At 39.1% G+C, this 26,076-nt stretch overlaps 1 protein-coding gene across 2 annotated transcripts in view; it reads left to right on the top strand.

Annotated features, from left to right (window-relative positions):
* LPP (LIM domain containing preferred translocation partner in lipoma) overlaps positions 1-20,551 on the top strand; it is a 626,627-nt gene extending 606,076 nt beyond the window's left edge. For both annotated transcript variants that reach the window (XM_060010952.1, XM_060010953.1), the window contains exons 10-11: positions 3,735-3,855; positions 5,122-20,551. In XM_060010952.1, coding sequence (XP_059866935.1) covers positions 3,735-3,855; positions 5,122-5,250 — 250 coding nt within the window. In that variant the 3' untranslated portion in view covers positions 5,251-20,551. The remainder of the gene's footprint in view (positions 1-3,734; positions 3,856-5,121) is intronic.
* Positions 20,552-26,076: the final 5,525 nt, after the last annotated feature.

Genomic DNA, 26,076 nt, shown 5'->3' with positions numbered 1-26,076 from the left:
AGTCTTGAAAGGACTGGAATAAAAAGCAGCTACAAGTCCAACCCATTAGCCGTGTCAGCCATGGACATTGCATGGCTAAGGAGAGTGGACTGCAGAGAAGGGGAACATAGCTGCCTTCTGCAGATTCCTGGTCATTCTGAACAGATCTCCCATTTGTGAGCTTTTGGGAGATGTATTTCAATTCTGTTCAACCACATCTATGAAGAGCCCTCTATGTGCCAATTACTGTGCTTAGTGCTAAAGGAGAGAAATTGCATAGGTAGAAATACCTAGAGAAGCCCCTGTCTGCATGGAGCTTGCCAGGAGGAGGGGAGAGAATAAGTGCGGATTCTGTGTGATAGGCACCAGGCAGAAAAGACTGTAAAGGTGACGATGTGAGGCACAGGCAAGGGCTTGAGCTGTCAGAGCCAGAAGATATTACTCGGCCCTGGGATCTGAGTAGGCTTCTGGAAGCAGAGTGTTTTAAACGGGAAATGAAGATTCTTGGCAGAAGGAACAACTTAGGCAATAACGAAGGGCCCAGAGTGAAGAAAGGCTCTCGATCCGCTTGGCTGAAACTAGAACAGCCTGCGAATAGAAGCTATGGTGAGATGCACGAGGCCCAGGAGAAGGGATTTATCTCTCCTGCTTAGAAACCAGTCCTTTAAACTGGTGCTTCCCAAACTTCAGTGGGCTTACAAGTCACCTAGCGATCTTGTTAGACTGCAGATTTTAGTTCAGGAGGTCTGGGGTGGGAGTGCCTAAGATTCTGCCTTTCTGACAAGGTCCCAGGTGGTCTTGGACTGCACTCTGAGTAACAAGCTTTTGAAGTGCTATTTTTAAAGCCTTGCTTATGGGCTGTCCCCTCCATAACTGCCATCAGTCAGGGTTGGCCCAAATCCTCCATCCTATTAGGCAGAAACCCTTTCCCATATGTCATTTCAGATGACTGCTCAAACTAGTTACCTGGCAGACTGCCTGTATCGCACCCTCACCCCCAAAACACACACACACACACACACACACACACACACACACACACAGACTTACTTTCCATTTCACCTAAATGGCCATCTTTCAAGGCCCAACTCAATTATCATCTACTCTAATAATCCTCCTCTGATCTCAAACGCTCCCTAAACCCATGTTTGAATTTATATCTCCTTCTCTATGTTTTATAGTTTTGTAAATTCACTATAGATAGCACTTTACATAGCCTGATTAGTAAAAAAGAATACACACACACACACACACACGCACACACGCTATTTTACAGTAACCCCCTTAAATCATTTTTGCAATATGGTAGGATACGTATATATGTTAATAGAACAAATGCAGAAATATATAGAACTCCCTCACCAGTGTGATTGCTGGAGTTTGAGTTTATTTCTGTATTCCCAGTGCCAGGACAGTGAGCTCAGAAAAGCAGATTGATTTAACTGACCCTTTCACTGTGTGGAGTCTTTATTCCACTATCTGTGCTTTCTTATCAGGGATGTTACATGCATCCATTTATTTGTTTACTCAGCATCCATTTGTGGATTGCCAGAAATGTGCCAGGACCCAATGATTAAGATCATCCCTCTCTGAGCTTTGGCTCCCATGGCTATAAGGCAGCAATGATAAAAGTATTTCTTAATAATGTTTGCTATGAGTAAAAAATAAGGCTCAGGGTATAGAGTGCTTAACAAGGCTTGGCGCAATAATAAGCACACAATTTTAACCATCAGAAGTGTTTGTATCAAATTAATTTTATTATTATCGTCTGCTTAGTGAGCTGAGCCTTGAAATAGACCACCTGGGATTTTTAACAATCCTCCAAATGCCGGCCAAGGAACACAGTGGGGACGGTGGAAATCACTTCCTGTCTCTTCACTTTGCCTTTTCCCATCATAGAAATGAGGCCAATTGGTAAGAAGAAATCATTACTCAGCAAGAATACAGTCTGTGCCTTTCCAGAGAGGAACCTTGAGATGAAACATAAAGGCCTGAGCAACATCTTTTTATGCGAAATGTGGCAAATACGTCATTCCATTAGATATTGCCTGACTTTCTACCTTCTGCACCAGCCACACTAGTTATTTCTAGAAACTCAGAAATAGAGCAAATCCTGGCCTTTGGAAGCTCACAGTTTTGAGGTCTCCAAAGATATGCAGATAATTACTGCTAAAATAGGCAATTTCAGTGAAAGATATTTTATCCTCAAGGAGTTAGTAATCCTACTTGGGGACATTGGGGAAGACTCACAGATAAAGTGATAGGCAAGACACACTTCTGACCTCACAGACTTTACAGTCCCATTGGGTTTGGGGAAGGAAATTTTGCAGCTGATTCCAGAAGGCTGCTTATTTCACTACTGATGACCCAGATTCAAAAATAATCAAGTAGTCCAAAGCAATTTTTTTTGCCACTGAGTATGAACTTCTTGCATAAAATACCAATTATAACAACTCTGATTACTGCCGCAATTGTACCAGGATCCTTTAAATTTTTCTTTCATAGCAATCAATTGATCTGCTGCTTAATTCATATTTATTTAGATTGCAGCCATACAGATGCCTTTTGGGTGCTGCTAGGAAAATTAATATGTACATATAGAGTATAATGTATGTAAAGATGCCTTGACAACCATAAAGTGCTCTGCAAAGAGTTAGATTACTATCATTATTTCTTTTTAAGTCTCTCTACAAATAGATAAATTTTAACATCATTAATCTTAAAACCATTACTGAGCTGCTCAGTCAAACTGAGCTGCTCAGTCTTTCTTTTTTAATCTTTTCAGTTCTTATCCATGTCCGTTTCAAATCACGTCTCATTTCACACCTTCATAAAGACAACACCTAATTTCCAGAAGATACATATGGGTGCACAGCCTATATTTGCAGCCTATTAATCTGTTACGAGAAAAAAAAATGTTACGGCCATTGGTCATATTAAGGAATATTAAGAGATTAGGAAATATTAAAATTCCTCACCAAGAGTTAACCTCAAAAACATATGTGTATATGTGTGTGTGTGTGTGTATGTGTGTGTGTGTGTGTGTTGGGTGGTATATTCATATACACATACCCTTTGGAAGTTCTAAAATCCTTTGAAGAATAGAGAACTGGACAGCTTTGTAATTTTTTCTTTTTAAACAAAAGTTTAACACAACCAAAATATAGGAATTGCAGATTTGGCCATAGGAAGTTTGGTATAAAGAGTATTTAAACTCGCTAACCTCTGCTGCTTTGAAAAGATACGTATTTGAGGTTTCTTGTGTTCATTCCTAGAATTCAAGACACATTTCAAAGAAGAGCCTTAATAACTGGGAATGAGGCAAAGTTACCAACCTCAGGATACTTGGGTAGGGCCTGGGGAGCACATACAAAAGTCTAGAAGCAAAAGTCAGAAACAAGTAGGGGCCTCCTTGCCTCTCTGGCTGAGCTGCCCAAGCCCAGGGTTTGGGTTTGCGATCTCTCCACAGGTGAATCCCACGCCACGGTAGCTCTTCATGCAGAAGCAGTTCACACACTCACTCCCCTACCTCACCAGATATCATGGTATTTATCATCTAGAAGGACCTCAACAGTCACCCTTATTTTAAGCTGAGGAAGCCGGCTCAAGGAAGGTGACTTTTGCTCAAGGTCACACAAGACAGCAGACCAGGTGTCCTGGCTCTTGGTTTATACCCTTTCTTTTCACCTCCAAGTCTCATCTTTTTGCCAGTGTCCATGCTCAGTATCTAACCAGAACTATCTCTCCGTTTTCAGGAAGTTTGCCCCCCGCTGCTCTGTGTGCAAGGAGCCTATCATGCCAGCCCCCGGCCAGGAAGAGACCGTCCGGATTGTGGCTCTGGATCGCGATTTCCATGTTCACTGCTACCGGTGTGAGGTCTGTGGTCAGTGCCCCCTCACCCTGCCAGGCCCACTAGAGCCGGATTTTCATAAATACAGCAATTATTAAATCTGGGGGAGCCCCTAGTGCCTGTGTTCATGGGACTTGTGTTTTACAAGAGGCCTGTAACCCAGGCTGGAAGTGACAAGGGAGCCTCTTGGCCGAGGGCCATGTCTTCATTTATACAGCAAAGGGCAGCAAGTCTTTCTCCTCTAATCTGGGTATGAAAAGGTATAAAATCATTCAGAGAATGATTTTAAAACATTTTCTTATCGTCCTATGACTTACCCAGAGCCCCTCTTTGAAAGCGCTTTTCTTGTTTGCTACTAGCTCTCCTGAGTGCAGCAGTTCGCATTAGCTGTCTGCGAGAGATAGTATGAACTTCTTTTATTACCACATCCTCGTGAGATTGGCTCTTCTAGTCCCACGAGGAGATTTTCCCAAGACACAGGCTGGTGGGGCTGGCAGGGTGGCCCCTGCTCTCCAGGACTGCAGTCATTCCATTCACCGCCTGAGCTGTAACGACCACCTGTTTCATGCAGTGTGCTCTGTTTGGCCCTACGTGCCTCTCTCTGGCCTTCACATGAGCAAAGAGAATAAAAGACTTCCAGCTTTTACACTAGGTTTTATGACTAAAGAGAAACGGTGTCCTCTCCTCCGTGCTGTATCCTTTAGAAAGTACAGCAGGTCATTTCCCTCTACCCCCTGCCCCCAAACCTTAAGATTTTATTTTCTTTCTAAAGTTGGAATAAGTAAGTAGAGCCCGTTGGTGGCCCTTCTGCTTAGCAGGAGTCACTCTACAACTTAGCTTCTGCCCTGGAGTTACCAGGAGATTCTGTCCCTGCACCTGTATATTACTTTTGAGAGATCCTTAAATTAATGATAAATGGCAAAGATGAATTAATGATTCGGGATCTATTCTTGTTTTATTTTCTCTTGTGCTTGTTCTCGTTGTTTGGGTGAGGGGAGCAAAACTACTAGTTGGGAGCCTAGACCCTCAGGTTCTTCTTTTCCTGTACCTGTATTTCCCATTAAGTGATCTCAGGAGGGTCATTTCACCCTGTTCGTATTGATGTCCCCAGTCTCTACTTAAGCTTAATGCAAGGCATACCATGTTATATCCTGCAGAAGGAGTTGAAGGGGCTGGCGGTGTATGAAGAGGAAAGGTAGTAGTTGGCCTCATTATGGAAGCCTTGAATGGAAAGCAAAGGAATTTGTTTCCATTTTCACTGATATCCTTTCCATCTGTCTTCCTTCTTCCAGGATTGTGGTGGTCTCCTGTCTGAAGGAGATAACCAAGGCTGCTACCCTTTGGATGGACACATCCTCTGCAAGACCTGCAACTCTGCCCGCATCAGGGTGTTGACCGCCAAGGCTAGCACTGACCTTTAAATCCAGTCACCTATTTAGCGGTTAGTTGGTGGCTCTGAGAAGGATGAAACACAAGAAAAAAAATATAAGAAGAGAAATAGGAAAAGAGAGGAAAGGCAATCAAGCTATGGGATGGTCTCTACTTCATCCACTATTAACCTTCCTTTAGAAACACATAGAGTATGAGATGTTTTAAAGTTCTCACCAAATACACATTTCACATTTAATCATGTAGGACCTTGATGGGCCTTTGTTCCCAAGGACTTGCACATTTTTGCACGGATTATGCTCCATCCCATTCACTTCTGCATTCCTTTAACTTTTAATCCCTATGTTTGTCTCACTTTTCATCTGGTTGAATGGCTTTTTTTAGTGTGGTATTTGCTGTCACACAGCTTTTCCTGGGTGAGTTTGCCAACTCACAGGTGCTTTTAGGCTTGAAGGCTCCATCCTATCACTTCCACATTGCCATTGAGCATAAAAGATAGCCATTCTTTTTCTGTGTGTTGAAAAATAGTTCTTTCTGTTGCTCTAAACTAGTCGTGTCCCTTGGGGGAAAAAAATGCACAATTATATGTCAGGCTATAAAGAATTTAAGCTGTAAATTACATAGGTTAAAAGAAGCCCTCATTGAATTTGCAGCCATCCTAATTCAAAATCTATAATGACCAGTGTTTGGGGCTCATTTGAAAACAGATACTGGTGAGAGAGAACCAAACTTCAATATTTTTCTAAAGAAATTACAGATAGGGTATGCTGGATAAAGCATTTTGGGGTTATATTTGAAAAACTCATTATTACCCCAAAATATTATCTTAAGATTTTCCTTTTCCATGCTACCTGGACATAATAATATGGACAAACTTGGTTTTCTCTAGAATATAACATTTCCAATACTGTTCTGCTTTTCATGTCAGAAATATTGCCTTTTTTTTTTTTAAAATATCCAAACACAAGTACCAAAATTGACTTTTTCTCTAGAGGAAAATAGCTATAAAGAGCAGTTTAAAAATTTTTTTTTCCAGGCCCAGGTCCTTTTTGCCTGACAGTTGCAAATCAGGGCACATAAAATTGTGTTAGTTTTGTGTAGTTTACTTTAAAAAGACAGGAAAGCTTGAAAAGATTGTGAAACCACAGTCTCATTATTCTTATAATCCTTCTGCAACTCAAATTACATACTGCAGAAGACATTTTCATATCATCGATGTGACATTTACACCACACTTTCAAAGACAATCACTGAAAAAAAATTGCCTTTTTGAGCTAAAAATATGCAGTCTCTGCCTAGAATCTTTATTCAAACTCTTATTGGGCAGTGAAATGCTTACTTGCCAGCTCCAGGACCGCATATACTTTATTACGTTTTAACATGTTTCTTTTAAGGAAGGACACTTCTCTTAGTAGCAGGTTACCGTTTTGTAAACTAATTAAGTATCTTGGATTAAGATTAGTTAAAACTTTCTTCAAATTTTTCACAAGTATATACTTTTAAATTATGAAGTACTTTAAATATAAACAAAAGTATAAATAATAATATAATGAATCTCTGTGCCACCCAGTTTAAGAAATCCAATATAACAAATATAGCTACATTCCCCTGTATACCCTTCCCTGATTCCACAGATATTTTTTCATGATTAGAAAGTGACAAAGTTTTCTAGTCTGACTTTTGTTTCTAATTTTTAATTTTAACACTCAGAAATGAAAAATTGTGCGTGTTTTGAATTGCAGCCCAGGCCTCAGGAGTCCCAGTTAAATTTATTTTACTTTAGTAGGAATAATCATAAAGGTGGTTGATTTTTTTTTTTTCTGTAAGAAGTTCTTAAGCTTATAGCTCTTCTGAGTTAATCTGTGGCTCATTTGCTTTGGTCCCCAAACGGTTTTGTTTTAGAACCACCACAGTTACAGCTTTTCAAAGGGTCCTTTGACCCTTGACTGTCCTTTCCTTACCTTGCTGCCCTTATCCTTGATCTCACATTTCTCATAATGTGAAATACGAGGGGTCCACTTCGGGCAGCATATGAATTTTAGGATACCGTGGCAACTGTATCTCTGAATTTCTGTCTCCCAAATGAAAGGCCAGACCATGCGGATGATCTCAAAGAATACTGACTATTAGACAATTGAGGTGATAATGATAATATAATCTGCTTGAATTGTTTCAGTAACTTGTTTTCTATGAAATACTTGGGGGGAAATTGTCTTTTGGTCAAAAGCAAAGAGCCCAGTTTATTGAGAGATAGATTTTATCTCTTGAAGTGCAGTCCTGTTAGTATGAATTTTGCCAAAGGAGGGAGAATTTATGAACTATTTATACTATAAAAATGCAATAACATTCTACTTGTTTGTTACATTTAAGTCCTTATGTAACTGAATGTTTACATGCAAAAAAAAAAAAAGAGAGAGAGAGAGAGTAATAAAAAAATGCTTTCACAGACCCCTCACTGTGGCATTGCCAGAATACTGCTTGCTTACAACCTTTATAGTGCATTTTTATCACATAACCTCAGAGTATCTTTACCAAAGATTTTTAAAGTAAATCTCTTTTTAATATAGACTTATCATACTTTTATAATAATGAATGTGCACACCTACATATATAGATATTTAGATTTAGATTTTTTTTTCTTTCACAAGGTATAATAAGGAAAGGATCCTAAAATATTTTATTTCAGGATTTCTTAAATATATGATTTATATTGCTTTCTTATCTTCTCTTAATCATTTGGTGTCAGCAATGCCAAATCACGTTTTACTGTTTTAGCTACGTGAAATTTTGCCTATAACAGAGATATAAAGATCTAATACCTTAAGGATTATAATTCTACTGTTTTTTGATATATTGTCTTGATTGTTAATCATTTAAATACATAAGTAATAGAAAAGAATCATAGAGTCTATAAGAGAAAGTTTGTAAAAATATACTAAAAATATACTGGCTTTAAAAAAAATTGTCAAGAACACAAATATTTGGTAATTTTATGTAACATGAGAGACATGGAAAAGGAAAAAGAAACCCACTGTGTCTTGGGCTCTGCAGACCGTTTCATAGTTAGATTTCTCCATTGCCTGGATCTCCAGCTCATGGCAACTCAGTGTGGAGTCTCATCTGCAAATAAATCGGCCTTTAAAACTCAAAAATAAGTCATGTGTCCCAGAAAAGCACATCAAGACTTTGAGATCCTGAACATGTCTGCAGCTCAAAGATGTGGGTTCTTTTTTCTTTCATTAACAAATTGTTTCTGTAAGAGCAACTTCTCTGATCAAAATTACTACATTGAGTGTATGCCGATTAATACAGTGGAGATATCAACAGTATAATTGTTTTCTCACTATGAAAGATTCTGCAGAGATGTTTGTGATGATGTTTCAAGCATATAACACTCTCAAGTGTTTTATATTTGGGTCCCAGGGGGAAAAGAAGAGCATTTTACCATGGGGCTATAGTACAGGGTTTATGGAATATAGACAGGACTCTGAAAACACAACTTCCAACAGTTTTCCTAGTTAGTAAAAATCCTATTAATGTGAACCAGCCAGGAGTAACAGTGTTATTTCTATTTGATATGTTTTGGGCTTCTCTTGTCAAATCTGTGTCGGCTGCCCCTTGATCCCTCCATTATCAAGTTTTGCAGGGTGTTGGGGAAGTTATAGCAGCTGCCAGGGAGATCAGGGAAACACTGATGTAACCTCACAGCCTCTCACCATTCCTCTTGGCTTGGAAAGGCTTTTTTTCCATATACGTTTCTAGAAATATTGCTATTCTACCTTAGTATTTCACATTTGTAGTTTAAACAAGCGATTGTCCATCTGTTGCCTAGAGCTACAGTACATGTGTGTTATGAATGAAATATGACAGCATGTTCCATACCATGCTTTAGCCATCTGTAGGAAACCAGGAGGCTGGAAAAGATATACCTCTGCAAAATGTGCCTCAAGTTCATTTCCTGAGATCGCTCTTTTGGTGCACTTTCATGGGAGACAATCAGAGAGCAACATGGATTTGTGCCTTATTTTTAAAGAATCTTTACACTACTCTGAATGCTCCACTGAAGAGTCTGTCACTTAAATAACCATCCCCAAATCTCCAACATATACTCATCAAAAAGTCAAAATCCAGAGAAATCTCAACTCTTCATCTTAATGTATTCTAACAGTATTTCTGTTCTCACCATCTCTTAGAAGTACCTTACGGATTCCTAAATTAGGTAAACATTCTTATGCCACGAGGTGATGTCTTGGGTGTTGTTAGTGACTTAGTGGTCTTACTCGCGTTTTAGTTAGATAGTGAAGAAAGACTTCCACTTGAGCCTTTAACACCTATTCAGCATGTCCACTTTTTTTTAATTGCCACAATTTTTTTGTTTTTTTTTTTTAATTTAATAGTGTACAGAACAAGATGAGGATCTTGGTTCTGAGTCATTATTATGGTGCAATCATGAACACTTCAGGTCAAGTTATTTCCTTGACAGATAACTTTTCTCGTGAAGCTGTTGTTTAGTTCACTTATAGTTCAACCTTTAAAAAGTGATCTGATTAAAGCTGTGTGGCGTGGTGAGAGTTCTTCCTCTCTCTCTCTCTCTCTCTCTCTCTCCCCCCACCCCCACCCCTGCCTTGTCTCCCTTCTTATTCCTTCCCATTCCTACTCATTAATGTTATCGTGCTTGGACTTTTCATAAATAAGTTAAATCAATGCATTACAAGCCATATGATCATATTAAAGGAAGAATTGTGCCGCAAAATATATGTGTCATCCATCAATTCTTTCTTTAAAAGTGCCTGTTTTTCCAGATTGTGTTTATTCATAAAGTGAGGTGAGATAATAGAGTCTTTCAGTTTTATTTTAATGAGTTTTCATCAGGGACTCAGATCACAGAGTTCTTGGCAAATTCCTTTATGACTGGCCTACTTTTCTCAGCTATAGGCAAAGTGATCTTTCTAAGACTAGGTTGAGATTTTTTTTTAATCCAAAGCATTTTGACCAAGAAAACAATCATATTTTTAAGTGGTGGCATGTTATTTTAGATCAGTGAAACTTGAGAGTTTTCCTTATGGCAGGGGAAAGCTATTATTCTTCTGGAATTTTTACACATATCAGCATTTTTCCCATGACAGTAATATTAAACCCTAATACTTGAATCACAGTATTTTGCAGGGAGTAGGTCAGCAACAGAGTTTTTCCTGAAGCACGGATTACAGACCTGTAGTCTGTTTATAAAAAGCAACCTGAGAAGAACAATCTGGGTCTTTCGGTAAAACATTGTCTTAAAATGAGTCTGAGATTCTTTTAAACTCTGGCTAATACTGATCAAAACATGCCTTCTGTATCCATTTTTTATAAATTTGTTTAGGAAAAGCTTATAATTCTAGGACTGTATTTCTATTTTGGGTTTCTGCCCTTCTGTTTTCTACAAGTTGATCTTGATTTTCCTTTTTAGTAGGGTCACAGATGAGGAAACTAAAAGCATAACTAATACATACGTAATTCAATACACAAATGAATTGGCCGAGAATTAATGATAGTCTCAGTGAATGTGTTGTTTTGATAAACAGGCAGAGGTTTTGGGGGGTTTTTTTTTGGGGTTTTTTTAGTTTTTTTTTTTTTTTTTTACCTGTCTCCAAGAAGAGAGGGCTTTGGCGGGGAAGGAGGAATTTGAGAGAAGGGGCAGGTCACAATTTAAACAATAAGATTCTTGTACCGTGTAACTCAGAATTTTCATAGGGGTTTTAAGGATTGGCAATTGTAGTTTTTTAAACAAGTAAAATATTTATATTTCCAAGTTTATGAGGTGTTTAAAAATCACTGTGGCTAACCATGTATTTTTCCCTTGTCAGGAGAGAATTAAAATGGGAGCTGCTTCTCAGCCCCATGGCATGGCCGTAACTACACGAGACTTTTTTTTTTTTTGGTACGCGGGCCTCTCACTGTTGTGGCCTCTCCCGTTGCGGAGCACAGGCTCCCGAAGCGCAGGCTCAGCGGCCATGGCTCACGGGCCCAGCCGCTCCGCGGCATGTGGGATCTTCCCGGACCTGGGCACGAACCCATGTTCCCTGCGTCGGCAGGCGGACTCTCAACCACTGCGCCACCAGGGAAGCCCACGAGACTCTTATAATACATGTCATTTCATCCCTCTGTGAGAGGGCCATAGCTCGCTCTCTTTGTGACAGATGGCAATGCATATTCTTACGTAGTCTTAGTTAAGCTGTACTACGCCCTAAGCATCTCTGAAGGTTAGAGGTTTCTATTTTCACACATTCAATATTTCATCCCTTCTGATGTACTTACTTGGTGAGCACGGTAAGCAGGCGTTGTTTTGGTCTGTGGGCCTCTTGTTCAAATCCAGTCATCCACGTCCTGTACGGCCCTGCCTAAACAGCCACGCTAGAGTTGATTTGTACTGCCTTTTTCCTTTTTAGTTACAAGCACAGAAAACTAACTTTAGCTTACTAAGTTCAAAGAAGAAATATAAAATGGCACATTTTTCCTTCAATATAGAAAGGAAAGACACTCCTTTACCTCTTTTATTTTCCTGGACCCTGTGCAAAAAATTGTAGACTCTATAATTTTGTTATCCAACATGCGTGGGGCTTATCTTGTGGGAAGTTGTGTGGAAGATGCATTTTATTAAACTCATTGACTTTTCTCCCGTGAAGTTACCAAAAAAAAAAAAATTACTAAAATCTTCGCCCTTTATTCCTGATTGTTACTTAATTTACAGCAGTTTCTAAGCACACTAATAAATATCTCTTATCCTAGCCCTTGTTATAAGCACAGATTTTGTAGGATTCTACAAGCAAAATGTTATGTATACCAGAAAGATGAGGGAAACCGATAGCTAATTCTTTTGTAATACCTTAAGATGGTTACATTAATCCTTCCCTACTGTGTGCTTGCTACTTCTTCCAGGACACTTATTCACTTATGGGCAAGAGAAAACATCATGCATCTAACTCTGTTAGACATTTACCTAATAGGCCCAAATAGGAGTCTTTATTAAATGACCCACAAATGCAATCAACTTGGTACTGAACATAGCTTCTAAATTCAGTGTTCAACCCCAGGAATAGAATGATCTACCAAGACTGAGACAGGTTTCATTATGTCATCTTGTGTTCTACCCCAGTGTAGAGGGCTATAGCTGACCCCAAGCCCCAGTGCTGTTCCTAGACAAATCATGCGTCCTTTAAGGATCTGAATCTCCCGTTATTTTCCTGACAAGTCCCCATTTCACATCTTCTTAGAGCTGGCTAGTATGTAGTAGTAGTCATGGCAGTCCCTTCTACCATTGGGGCAGCTTTTTTCTACAAAAGTTCTTCCGTGTTAAACAAAACTCTGGCTCTGGAGCTATGCACAAGAAGTCTAATGTCTAAATTGTTGCCTCTAGGTCAGATGTCACTGACTCTTTCAACTTTTCCTCATTGATTGACATGGTATCAAGTCCAATCACCCTCTTGCTTCTCCTTTGAACAGTTGGACCCAAAAATATTTTCTAATTTTGTTTCAATCTACTTGGTGAAATGGGGCCAGCACTTTGGGTCAGGCTAGGTAAAAACACTTTCTTCAGGGTTGAAAGTAAGTGGAATTGGAAGCATCCAAAGGAAACTGATATTCGATGTGGAAACTTCCCCCAAGGACTCAGACCCAGGAGAGTGAAAGCTTGATGAGGATAGATCTCCCATGTGTGCAAAACAGCCCTCTTACACTATGTCCTTTACTGTTTTTGTTGTTACCAAAAAGTCAGAGGAGGAAGTGAGCTAGTTAGTATATATGTCATCCATAAGACTCCCACTTCTTGGTCAATGTTCATGAATTCTCTTCAGCCCTTTCCCTTTGTTCTTGTCTTCTCAAGAATAAGACATTTCTTGTCCACGTTCCCATACTGAATACACAAAAAGAGTCCTGGGCTCTTTATCAGTTCCACATAAATATTTCTGGCTGGTTGGCTTTTGAGGCTTGCTTTCATTCTTCTGGGCTCAAATGTTAGTACCTATAGATGTTGCACTCTAGACCAAGTGAGCAGCTTCCCTACTTGATCAGTTAAGAACTACCCTTAGGAGTCCGTGTTTTCTCTATCCTTTTGTCTTTCTAACATCTTTACCCCTTACTCATCTCCTCAATGTAATAATCACTTTAAGGGAATCAGCCCCTAAGTAACTCTGATTGAAGCTAACTGCAGTAAAATCAAATAGGTTCAGTCTGCACTCCACAGGAAGGAATATAGCTTCAGGAAAAGTAATTCTCCCCATTGGTATCAGTAAGGCTTCATGGAAGAGTGAACTTTGTTAAGGAATCTTGGTTCATTGGCTTGATTTAGAAGTTTAGAGAAGAATACTGACGGCACCAGAAACAAAAGGAGAGCATAGGTTATGTTCAGAGAAGACCTTCTGCTTTAAGGATCACAGATTCCGGAATGTCCTTCACAGGAGAAAACGCTTCCAGATACTCAAGGTCGGTGAGAAGGGAAAAGCATAGAGCAAGATTGATTCAATTTGCTTTTTCATCTCTATGTAAACGTAAGATGGGATACGTTGTCAAATTATAATCCAACCCATAGAGTATCAACAGGAATCTGTTTTGATAACATACAAAATGCACATTTGCATTGGCTCATAGCTCTGTACTCCACTCTTGCACCAAACACCCCTATCTTTTGAGCCCACAAGGCGATGAGCAGGACACCTCTATTTTCCTATTACTTCTAGGTCCACAGTTGGAAAGGACTCCACATTCATCTATTCCACTTGGTGTTAAAATTCCCTTATAGATTTCTTGCTAAGTGATAATCCAGACTCTGCTTAGCGTCACCTGCATCAAGGAGCTCATTACTTCTTAAGCTCTTCCATTTCCTCCATCATGCTTTGTTCCAAGCTCCCAGAAACAGCCTTTTGGGCTTAGGTGCTCCTTGGTGCCACACAAAATTCATCTTTAGTACATAATAAAGTGTCGCTTCCTCCCTCTGTTTTCCTTCCAAACATATTTTGCTTTTGGCAACACATTACTTTACAAAAAATAAACTGATTTTTTTTTTTAGCTGAAGATTATAAAAACCTTTAAACATCCTTAGAAATAGTCTGAAGGGTTTTCTGAGGGTTAGGTTTCAGAGTATGAGTTTGGGGTTGCTGTTTTTACTTTCTTATTCAAAAGACAAACTGTTCTGACTGTTGTTCTATAGCTTCATGCCTTCCGCCAGTAACTAACCCATGAAACCCTCCCCTGTTATTCATTCTGCTGATAATGACCTTAAAATGTTGGGAAATGTCAGCATGCGATCTCCACTTCTAACAAGGAAAACGTCAAAAGCAGAAAATACTGGTTCTATTGAAATGCATCACCTCTGGCCAGTTGTCCTTTGCGAAAGGAAGGAGGTTACATTATGTCATGGTTTTACATAGAAACGTATACATTCTTTCCATATTGTCCCGAGTTACTATTTAGTGTCAATACCATTCCTTGGTCTTCGGGAGGACAAGGCTTGCAGCCCTTCCACCCCAGCCTTAAATTCCAGAGTCCTATCGGCAGAACCTGTCATCAGGCTCCTGGGCAGGACTCGGAGGTGGCTTTCTGAGCTCTGAAATAATAATTCCTAAGAGAGCTTACAAACTGCTTTCACACATAAAACAGCCCTGGGAGGAAGGTTATTAATAGCCCTATCCTAGAAGAGAAAGCTGAGGCTCAGAATTGTTAAGTGACTTGCCAAAAGTGATAGAGCTGGTAAGTGGTACATTTGGGGACATACCCAGGTCTTGCAAGTCCAGTGCTCTCTCCAGTGGCTGCTCTCAGGGCACAAAATACCTCCAAGCACGCTGTATGCTTCTCACAGACCACCGTGCCCCCTGTTTGAGGGCATCCAAGGAAATTCACATAGGTTACTCAGCTATCAGGTTGCAGAGCCATGTGTGTACTGTGGTGTTTGAGACCATTTAGAGCTTGCATGCATTTTCTGTGTCATCTTGTGGGAAACTACTAGGTATTCTGATTGGCAGTGTGATGGAGCCGGTGAGGAAGGGCCACCGCTAAGAACAAACACTGTGGCACTGAAGTACACTGCAGCAAATTTCCCCAGAGACCGTGGTTTACTTTACATTAACTGAAAAACTCTCTGGAACTGTGAGGTTCCGTTTATCAACCAAGACCATGTCATTTAGAATCCAGAGGCGTGCAGAAAGAAGTGACTTGACCCTTAGGACGATTCTCCTGTGGGCTACGATTTATGCCCCACAGAGGCAGGAACTGCTGTAGGTAAACAGTGCATATTCTTCTCTCAGTTCACATTTATCGAGGCCCACCAAGTATATGTCACAGCATCAGGCATTTCCGAGCCGGCCAACCGACCTTGACCTTGAGATGTCTGTGAACAAATGCTATGGGATTGACTGCCGTTCTGCGACTTGGCTTTTGCTACTTGATAGCCTGGGCTTATACCCCGCTGTGGTCGTTTTGTGATTTGTGTGTGCTTATCCTGAGGCGTTTGGTGCTCTGTTGTTTCCAGCCTACGTACTTGGAAGCCTGCGTGTATATTCTAGAACCTGCTCTACGTGGCATTTCAACAACTGGGCATGCCTTCTCTTGAGCTGTATCCCTCAGGAAGCTGTGCCTTTTGATGTGTGCTCTTGGGTTTTTAGTTCCTCCCATTTCTCATTATAGTTGTTTGGCTTTAAGTTAAAATCTGTCCACTGATTGAAAAATATCTTTCTTCATCTGAGTTAAATCTACTGCAGGGAACCTTTAAAATGAGCTTATCTAATAAGCTTTCTAGGCATTTTCCCTCCCTAGAGTCTTCCATCCATCAAGCTGGTCTCATCATCCCTCTGCTGAATTCCCCGGGATTAATGAGGGCCAAGTTAAATAACAAACGGCCTCTCACCCCTTTCCAGTCTTCACACCTGGGAAATACAGGCAGGGCCGGCAGGGCCAGCAGGCGAGTCTCCTTGGCTGACATGTCAATTTAGACCCTGGAAAGGTGGCTGATCTTGCCGTGAGGTTTGATTAATGTGATGACTGATAGAGTGGAAAGTGATTTCTCGTAGAATAACAGGTATAACCCCCACTACAGGAGTGGAGTAGCAGAAGCAGCATTCTGAGAACTTATCAGAATTATCTGGGTGAGTACGCCTGAGCCGAGACTCACTTGGGTAGAAACTGTGGTGTCTTATTAGAGGGAATGAAAGGACAGTGAAGCTGTGAATATGAAAAAGCAGCCCTTTAAAAAAATCAAGGAAGCCACAAGCTCTGATTTATCTTTACATAATGTAAAGGAAATTATGAATGCATTTTTTTCTTCCTCCACTGTACACAATATTACCCCCCATGCTTAGGGAAAACACAATTGTGTTGTCCTCAAAACGCTCATCCGTGCACGTGCTTGCACCCAGGCGCACACTCTCTCTTGCACACACACACACACACACGCAGACATCTTCCAAGAAGGCTGATCCTTCAAAAAGGAAATGTTATTTTAAAACACTTGGATTTTTCAGGCCAAGAAACTAATAATTCCTAGACCTGACCCATTTTAGTGACTGCTAAAAAAGAAAAGGAGAAGCTATTTAAATTTTGTACGCATCCATTTATCTCTTAAAATATGCCAAAGCACTTTGAGGTGAGGGTGGAGACTAAGGTATTTATCTCTGCTGCTTGAGGCGCTCTTTAGATTTCTACCTGTTGGGAAAAGGGTAAGAACCATTCTTGGGCGATTATTATTTGATGCATTTGTGTTGCCACCTTGTATGGTGCCTGCTTTGCTTCCTACTGAGGCATAAGAATGAGTTGTTTTTTTGACTCCTTTTCCCCCATCACAAGGGAGTAAATATTAAAGCCTGAATGTCTTCCCTCACCAAATTATTTCAGTCCATTTCTGAGCTAGTTTAGAAAGTGCACAAGGGGAAGAGCTAGCTTCTCCTGGATATATGTCTCCATTTTTCTTCTTTCTTGGGAGACAAATATAAAGGGAAAAAATCCAGTTTCTTTTCATCTCTCTTTCTCTTTGGGTGACAGTTGATGATCACTTAGTGATTATAAACCAGAAGTAGGTGAATAGCTTAGCCAGGTTGTGATGTATCTGCCAACATGCTTCATTCCTTCAAACACAGACTTTGAGAGGAAAAGGGATTTTATCATTTAAATGCCAACAATAGGAATGGCCTCATATTTGAACTTTCAAACAGTAAAAGGTGAGTTGATATTTGGGCAGTGTTTGCAGTTTACTCACCCTATGTGCCTTCTGCTTTTAGTTTTTAGATGAATGTCATTACATTAACATATCAGGGCAAAACTGCCAAAAAGTGTTAAAGTGCCTTGGACCTTCCTCACTGGGTAGCAAGTTGAAACTGGGATAAACCGTACCAGCCTTCTTACTTAACTGAAATATCTGAACTGAGGTGTATCCTTGATGAAAGAGATTTAGGACCCTGGAAACTAAATCTTGTCACCCACCATTAGCTTCTATTTAACTAGTTGCAAAATCATTTTTAAATGACTTTCTTCCTTTTAGTACCCATTTTTTTTTCTCTTGGGAAAGCTGATGAGCAAATTATCCAAGAATTATTTCTTATTAAACAAGGCAGAATATTTCCCCCAAAAAAATCTGAAGTAGTCCTCATTAATTTTCAGGAGACACATGAAAAAGCAAATAGAATTAAAGATGGCATCGATTGTCTGATTATTTAGCATGGATAAAATTATGTGATTTAATGTGCCTTCAGTGAAAATTTAAACTAAATGCAAAACTTTCACAGCAGGATGCAGTATTGAACTTTTGCCTTGGTATCTATGCAATTAATTACTTTTTTTGTTTTGTTTTGCCTTTTAAACTTTACCTTTATCATTCTTTATCATTAGTTAAACAGATTTGGGGCTGTCTCTTTCTCTACTGGGAATATGTGCAATTATGAGATGCACCCCCCAAAAAAGGAAGGGAAAAGAAAGAACTTTCGGGTTGCAAATCTGTGCCATGAAGTAGACGTGACATGAAGATGCAGAGCCGGAGGATAGTAATTTTCTCTGAGCCGTACACACCAGCTTTTATTTCATGGCTTTGTCACAGGCTTTTCTCCTTCTGTGCTGTCACCTTTGAGAAAAACGATTGCACCTTCTCCAAGTCTGCCTTTTAACAGCTACAGTTGAGTTGGCAAGACTTCCCCAGCTCTGAATATAGCCATTTGCCAACTCCGGCCTCTTTGCGAGACTGACTCAAATCTGTGATCTTCTGTTCAGCATACACATCAGCAAAGTGAGAAGATGAGCACTAAATATAGGCTCTGTTAACTTTACTTTTAGATTTACTGCCTTCAAAAAAAGTGCCTATTCTGAGAAACATAGACGTTATTCCTACATATGTATGTACACACGGTACCCAGAGTCATACCGAGCAGCCTTCAAAAACATACCATCGAAAGGAGTAGGTGCTAAGATAAGGAAACCTTGCCAAATGAAAGTCCCTCGTTTCCAATATCCCCTCCCAAGTGGCACCGTGAAACAGGCTGCAAGCACATTCCCTGAGCATTCCTTGCTGATACAGCCACTTTATATTTTTATCCTACTGGGTGGTGGCATGTTGCTGAGGTTTCCTGTATCTACTTCAAGGGAATATATTATGCTTTATGGAATTGGAACATTTAGTCAGGGAAAAAAAAATGTTTAAGGGAATTAATGAGCCAGGGTCTGTATTAGGATATGTGTCGTATGTGTGTTTTATAAACTGAGCATTGGTGAGCTTAGAATGTCAGCACGTTGCTTCTCCTTTTATCTCTCAGGCTAACATCAGTGAAAACTAAAGAAAAGTCTTGGCTCTGAGAATTGGAGGCTCAGGGGGCCAAAGGCCCTTGCCAGATCCTTAGAGCATCTTTACTTTGACTCCTAAAAATAGTAGCCCGTATTATTTAATGGCTTTTGTTTCCATGGTTCTGTCACTGACATTGTAACTGTAGATATTGTCGATGGAGCGGCAGCTCGGCCTAGAAAGTTGGATTCTTACCCAGGTGTGGCAGTAGGAGAGGCTCTGGACAAATAGGAAGAGGTAGACTATGCACGATTTTAGGGAAAGGGTTGAAGGGAGGACGTGCTTCCAAAAAAGATCTTTCTCAATGTGTCGTCTGACTCAACCAGCTGGCAAATTACACTTGCCAAGTCACTCTCTTCCCAAGTCAGTTGGCTCCACATTCACTTGATTCTGCCTCTGCTTTGGGAAGGCAGGATACCTCCATTTAGCCTTTCCCCAAGGAAGCTCTTGGCATCCTCTTGGTCACAAAGTTGTCTCCTATGCCACCTAGTTTCACCAAATGGAAGTAAAGGGGGACAAGCAATAGAAGATGCTTCCCATGCCCTTGAAGTCAGCCACCATTCTGCTTTCTATCTAGGGGGCTCCACTACTTAAACTAGGGAGGAGGGCGGAACGGATCATGGTTTCATAATTTCCAGAGTGTGGACCACCCTTCCTTAGTTATCATTTTGTGAGACCACTTGTCTTCTTGGAGAAAGTGATACTCTTCACTAAAACTGTCTACTCTTCCTGGTGATTTTCTTGTTCTGTTTTTACTTTATTCAGTTTCAACACTAGTCATTTTCTTTTTTTAGAGAATCAGATGTTAGTACTAGATAAGAGTTCAATCTCTGTGTGATGTCAAAAGGGGCATTGGGATACTACAGAGTTTTTCCTCCTTAGAAAAAAGATGGACTGGGAAAGAGACAGGATGGCTTTGCTCCAGGTTTCAATCTGATTGTGACTATGAGAGAGTTTTATGTAATGTTAAATGGTATTTACAAGTAGACAGATCAAGGGAAAAGGGGGAGAAACCAGGTTTTCTCTGTGCTAAATGTGTCGAAGAACAAGAACTTCTTACTAACTAAATACAGTCATAGACCCATCATGATCAGCTGCGAGTCTGAATAACATTCTCTGACTTAGGGAAAGCCACACACACACACACACACACACACACACACACACACACACAAATGTATAGGGAATATGCCTTTTTTCACATGTATGATACAGAGCCATGGTATTCCCAAAATACAGATTTCTCTTTTTTATTCTTAGCAAATTGCATCTCTCCACTACATCATGAACCATCACTGACATATCCAAAATAGCCCTCGTGGTTCCTTATGAAAATAAGAGAATAAAACCTGTTATAAGCAAGTGATTTGGGTTATTTTCTTTTGTTTTTATACATTACCAACTATATTAAATCATGTTTCTATTTACCTTCTATCAATTTTTTCCTATCAATTATGTTTTTCCAATGCTCTATAAGAATAAATACGAAAATCATATTCCTTTTTTTTCTGTAAAAGAATTGCAACTACTTTATTATATTTAGAAATCCAATAAAGTTATTACATTTACTTGCCTGTGTGTGGAATTCTTTTTGAGTTGGATAATCCCTGTCTCCTTTCTTCTAACCTCTTTTACTGTGATTCATTTTTTTACATCATTTGCTTTCCATATGGTCCTCTGAGAAAGGGAACGTCTCTCAAAGCAAATATGATGCCAACAAGAGAATGAAGGCACCCACTCTTCTCCACTGTTAGCACAGAAGATCTTAAGGTTAGATATGTTCAGGAATGACGTGACCACTTTGTCTTAAACTTTCAAGTAAAGAACTTTCCCCTTTTAAAGTTGGATCCAAATAAATCAGTTCCTGGGGTGGGGGGCGGCAAATGGAGAGTTCTCCACTCACATCACTGACGGCTGGCTGACTTTTCACACTTTTATTCCACCTGTTTTATGCATACTTTTCCAATGCTGAGAATCTACTCTGTGCTAGGCTCCTTGAGGGATACAGATATAAATCAGACATAAGTCCTGCTTTCAAGAAGTCTCTAGAAAAGCTGACGAACAACCATGGTAAGAAGACAGGAAGAATCAGACACTTGGGAGAGTATAAGTCAGCATTTTCAAAACTTTTCATTATTTATCACATCATTTTTAATAGCTCTGTGATCTGGAAGGATTTTTGCCCACACTTTATAGATGAATATGCTAAGAATGTGAGAAATAAAGTTAACAATCCCAGATCACCATTCGTTCACTGAACACTCATTTTTAACTTTTTAAACAGATCTACAAGAGAACCCAGTACCCTGACCCCTAGTCCAGTCTAAAACGTAAGAGTGACTAGAACTAGAGGGTACATGAAACTCCTTCCCACTTAGGCTTTGGGTTTTATCTCTCCAACCTCAGGTTTCAGCCTACTAACGCTGAGGGGTCTGAGAGCTCTGCAAGAGGCCGCCATTTTCAAAGGCACCAGACACAAGGTGTGTCTTTGAATTAACAAATGGTAGATACATCACTGGGGCTCGGCGTATTCGTAACTTCTTGCCAGAAAGCTGTAAACAGAGAAGGGCATGTAACACGTACACTTGCCTTTCCTTTCCCTATTTTCCCCAAATTAACTCACTGTATGTTCTTTGGCCCCCTTCTGCTTTGTGTTTTAACACTGCACATATATTTATTTGCCCCTATTCAACAAATGTGAGAACTAGAAAGGGCAAATAGAGAGCATGTTCTCTGATTTTGTGAGGAAATACTAGGTCCCAGAGAGAGGAAAGAATTTACCTAAGGTCACAATGTAATTTAATTACAAGGCTGGATCTTGTGTCCTGGCCTGACCCCGAGTCCTGTGCTATCATACTGACAGTTTTAATAATGTGGAAGAGAGTAGAAAAAGAGTTTTATATATAATCTCCATTTCTAGGAAGAAGAAAGACAATTAAAAAATGAACAAAAACTGAGAGGGCTTAATGTCCATAGAGCATAACTAAAAAAATTTCTAAAAGACGTATTTCAGGAAGAAAGAAAATAAACCAGGAAGGAATATCAGTGATGCTCAAGGAATGGTGAGCAGAGAGAATGGCAATCATATGGTTCAATCTCAACCTGAGTTTATCCCAAGAATATAGGAATAGTCGGGCATTAGAAAATCTACTAATGTGATTCACCACTTTCACAGAACAAAATAGTAGTGTTAAGATCATAATATCTCAATAGACGTAGGAAAAGAATGTAATACAATGAAACATTCATAATAAAGAACCCCTTAGCAAACTAAGAGTAGAAAGAAACTTCCTCGAGTAAAGTCTATCTATGCAAAAATCACCACAAATGGTGAAACATTAGAAGTAGTTATTTTAAATGATAAAAGAGGATACCCACTATCAACACTTCTATTCAACTTTGTACTGAAGATTCTGACCAGTACAGTTATAATCAAAACATGAATAAAAGATATAAAGAATAGAATGTAAGAAACCAAAGTGCCATTATTCATAGATGGTATAACTACAGAAAACTATATATAGAAACCCAAAATAATATATAAATAATTAACATTAAACAGATTTATAGATAGAGCATACTGGTGATTGCAAGAGGGGAGGAGAGTGGATGTTGGGTGAAATAGATGAAGGGGATTAAAAGGTACAAACTTCCAATTATAAAATAAATGTCACAGGGATGTAATGTACAGCATAAAGAACATAGTATAACAGTAATAATTTTGTATGGTGACAGATGGTTACTAGACTTATCGTGGTAATCATCTCTTAATGTATTTGGTTGTCAAATCAGTATGCTATACACATAACAGTTTGCTAGATATAACATTAATATACCAAAACTGCATTTTATTTCTGTGCAATAGCCACAAAGAGTTTGATTATGTATTTTTGATAATGTATTTTTGAATAAACCATATATAATAGTGACCAAAAATGTAAAGTACCCTAGAATATCCTTTTTAAAATATAAAATACCTAAATGAAGAAAATCATAAAACTTTATTGAAAGACATTAAAGTAGATCTAAATAAGTGGAAAGATATACCATCTTCAAAGACAGGAAAATAATATCATAAAAATGTAAATTCTCCCTAAATTGATTCATAGATTTAATGGAATGCTAATCCAAGTCCCAGCAGAATTTGTATGGACTTTAGCAAGCTGAGTCTAAAATTTACTCAGAAAACCAAATGCCAAATACCCAAAAAATTTTTAAAGAACAAGAAAAGGTAATTTTCTTTACCAGATAAAACTTTCTAAGCTATAGTAATTAAGGCAATGTATTATTTGTATAAGAAAAAGACATGTATAATCTAAATGGACCACAGCTGAGAATCCTAAAACAAAACCATCCATTTATGGTAACTTAATCTTTGACATGAATGATATTTCAGATCACTGTGGCAAGGGTAGATGCTGAGATAATTGGTTTTCCATGTGGAAAAAAATAACATCCAAAGCCTACCTCATGTATACAAAACTTTAAGACCCGCTAAAAAGAATCTTTATGTTACAAAGAATTATTAAACAAAATAAAAAACATTAAAGCTGTAAATAAAATAATAATTTAAACTCCATTAACATTAAGAAATGTAGTTAATCAAAAGACTCATAATAGCTTCAAGCTAGGAAAAGCTATTTGCCAGACATAAAAATAGCAAAGGATTACTATCCAGTATATACAAAGAATTCTTAAGAAAAAAGAATTCAATAGAAAAATGGGGACAAGAACAGTCATTTTATAGAAAAGGAAATACAAATGGCCAATTGACATATGAAAAACACTTATGTTAGTCATTAGGGAAATGCAAATGAAAACCAATATGTTATCATTTGTTATAAGATATAAGTTATCTGGTGGTATCATATATCACCAGATCAGCAAAAATTTAAAAGGCTGATGATGTCAAATATTGGAGATGACATGGAGCAATGGATATTTATATACAATATTGGTGGGAGTATAAATTGTTAAAATCACTTTGGAAAATAAGATGTGGAAATCCCATGACCAATAATGCTGCTCTAGCCCATGTAAGCCAAAGGCATGTACAAAGACATACGGAGCTGTACTGTTTGTAATGGCAGAAAACTGAAGATAAGACAAATGTCCTTCCAAGGAGCATTGGTAAGTAAATAACAGTATATTTCTGCAATAGGATGACGCATAACACTGAAAACTAATTATCTATAATTGAATAAATCAATGTGGTCAATTCTCAGAAACAATGTTAGAGGAAAACATTCATAAACAAATAGATATATTGTTTATAGGAAATTTTAAAACAAGAAAACTCATTATGTTGTGGAGTTAGGATAAAAGGAGGGAGATGTGATTGGTGAAAAACATGGCATAAGGGATCTTCAGTGCTGTTATTAATATTAGATTTCTTTAGTTGGATTGTGGGTTCATAGGCCTTCATTTTATTATTATACATTATAATATGTGTTATATACCTATCATATATTTCATAATATAATAGTTAAGAGAGAAAGAAAAGGAAGAAATGCTTTTTTTTTTTTTTTTTTGGCTGTGCTGCACAACTTGTGGGATGTTACTTCCCCCACCAGGAATCAAACCCAGGCCCTCATCAGTGAAAGCATGGAGTCCTAACCACTGGACCACCAGGGAATTCCAAAAGAAATGCTTTCTGATAACTCTTTTTTCCACTCCAGTGCAGAGTCAAGTGCTCAATACATCCTTAATGACCTTAAGGCTGCCTTAGAAGAAGGCTAAGCACTTTTCAGCACTTTTCATATAAAATCCTACAAGTAACTTCTTTAGTAAATGTAGATGCAGATGAATGGAAAATGGGGAGCAAAGCTCTCAGCGTGGGCCATGCAATTATAGAACACTTCCCCTCTCCCTCCCCACACTTCTCTGCCCCTGGCATCTTCTATAAAGACTTTTCTTCCATGAAGCCTTCACTGCTTTCTTTACTGAAACTGACTACTTCCCTCTTCTGGATTACCATTCCAGTGCAAACTAGCATACCACCATTCCTCAGTTATGTACATGTCTGCATACCCAAACGATTTCCGTGATTTTTCTGGGAAGGAAATGATCTTGTTAATTTAGCTGCCCTCAAAGTATCTAGCACAGCCTGGCACATTACAGACCCTAAATAAATTCTTATCCCATTGAATTAAATTGATCCTCTTTCAGTTTCACCCCAGATTCATGTCCAAAGCAAAGCATTTTACCTCTTTCTAACTCGGCTATTACAGTCAGGAAGTAAATAAAATATTCATTACTTCCCTATGATGTTGTAAAACTAACAGTGGTAGCGAATTCTGCATGAAGTATCACAAGTAAGATTCCTAAATCCAGGTCTGAGAGCTTCCTCCCTCCCAACTCTCTTATGAAGGGAATGAGCCAGATAAATAGGTAAAAAGGAAGAAACACGGCTTTCCTGGTGGTGCAGTGGTTGAGAGTCCGCCTGCCAATGCAGAGGACACGGGTTCGTGCCCCGGTCCGGGAAGATCCCACATGCCGCGGAGCGGCTGGGCCCGTGAGCCATGGCCACTGAGCCTGCGCGTCCGGAGCCTGTGCTCCGCAACGGGAGAGCCCACAGCAGTGAGAGGCCCGCGTACCGCAAAAAAAAAAAAAAAAAAAACAATGCCCAGTCACCACTGCACAAATGGAAAGCTCTCTGCCCTACCGTCAGTAGTTACAGAATAAAATGTTTTCTCCACTTTAATGTCTGGCTTTGTTTACCTTTGACACTACTGACACTTCAACACCCAGACTCCATGCCACCACCTTCAAGAATTTTTCTTTCTTTGACCTCCACTATGATATTTGTCACTCTTACGTATGTAAGCCCATACAACTTCTAACAGACATATAGTAGGATACTTATTGTACTAAAGTAAAATTTTCTTTCTTTTCTTCTAGTTAAATTTCCATCTGGACTAAAACCTTGAAGGTTGAAAATTGTGTTTTATTCGTCCCTGTATGCATTGAGCCAGGTGTAACAGGCCTGGAATACATGCGTATGAAGAGGAGGCTGGATGAATGAATGAGTAAATGGGCGCTTCTGTACAGGGTGGTAAGGGTTAAGATA

Source organism: Delphinus delphis, chromosome 4 (genome assembly GCF_949987515.2).
Source record: "Delphinus delphis chromosome 4, mDelDel1.2, whole genome shotgun sequence".
In the NCBI taxonomy this organism is placed as follows: domain Eukaryota; kingdom Metazoa; phylum Chordata; class Mammalia; order Artiodactyla; family Delphinidae; genus Delphinus; species Delphinus delphis.
This window is presented reverse-complemented; position numbering and strand designations above follow the sequence as displayed.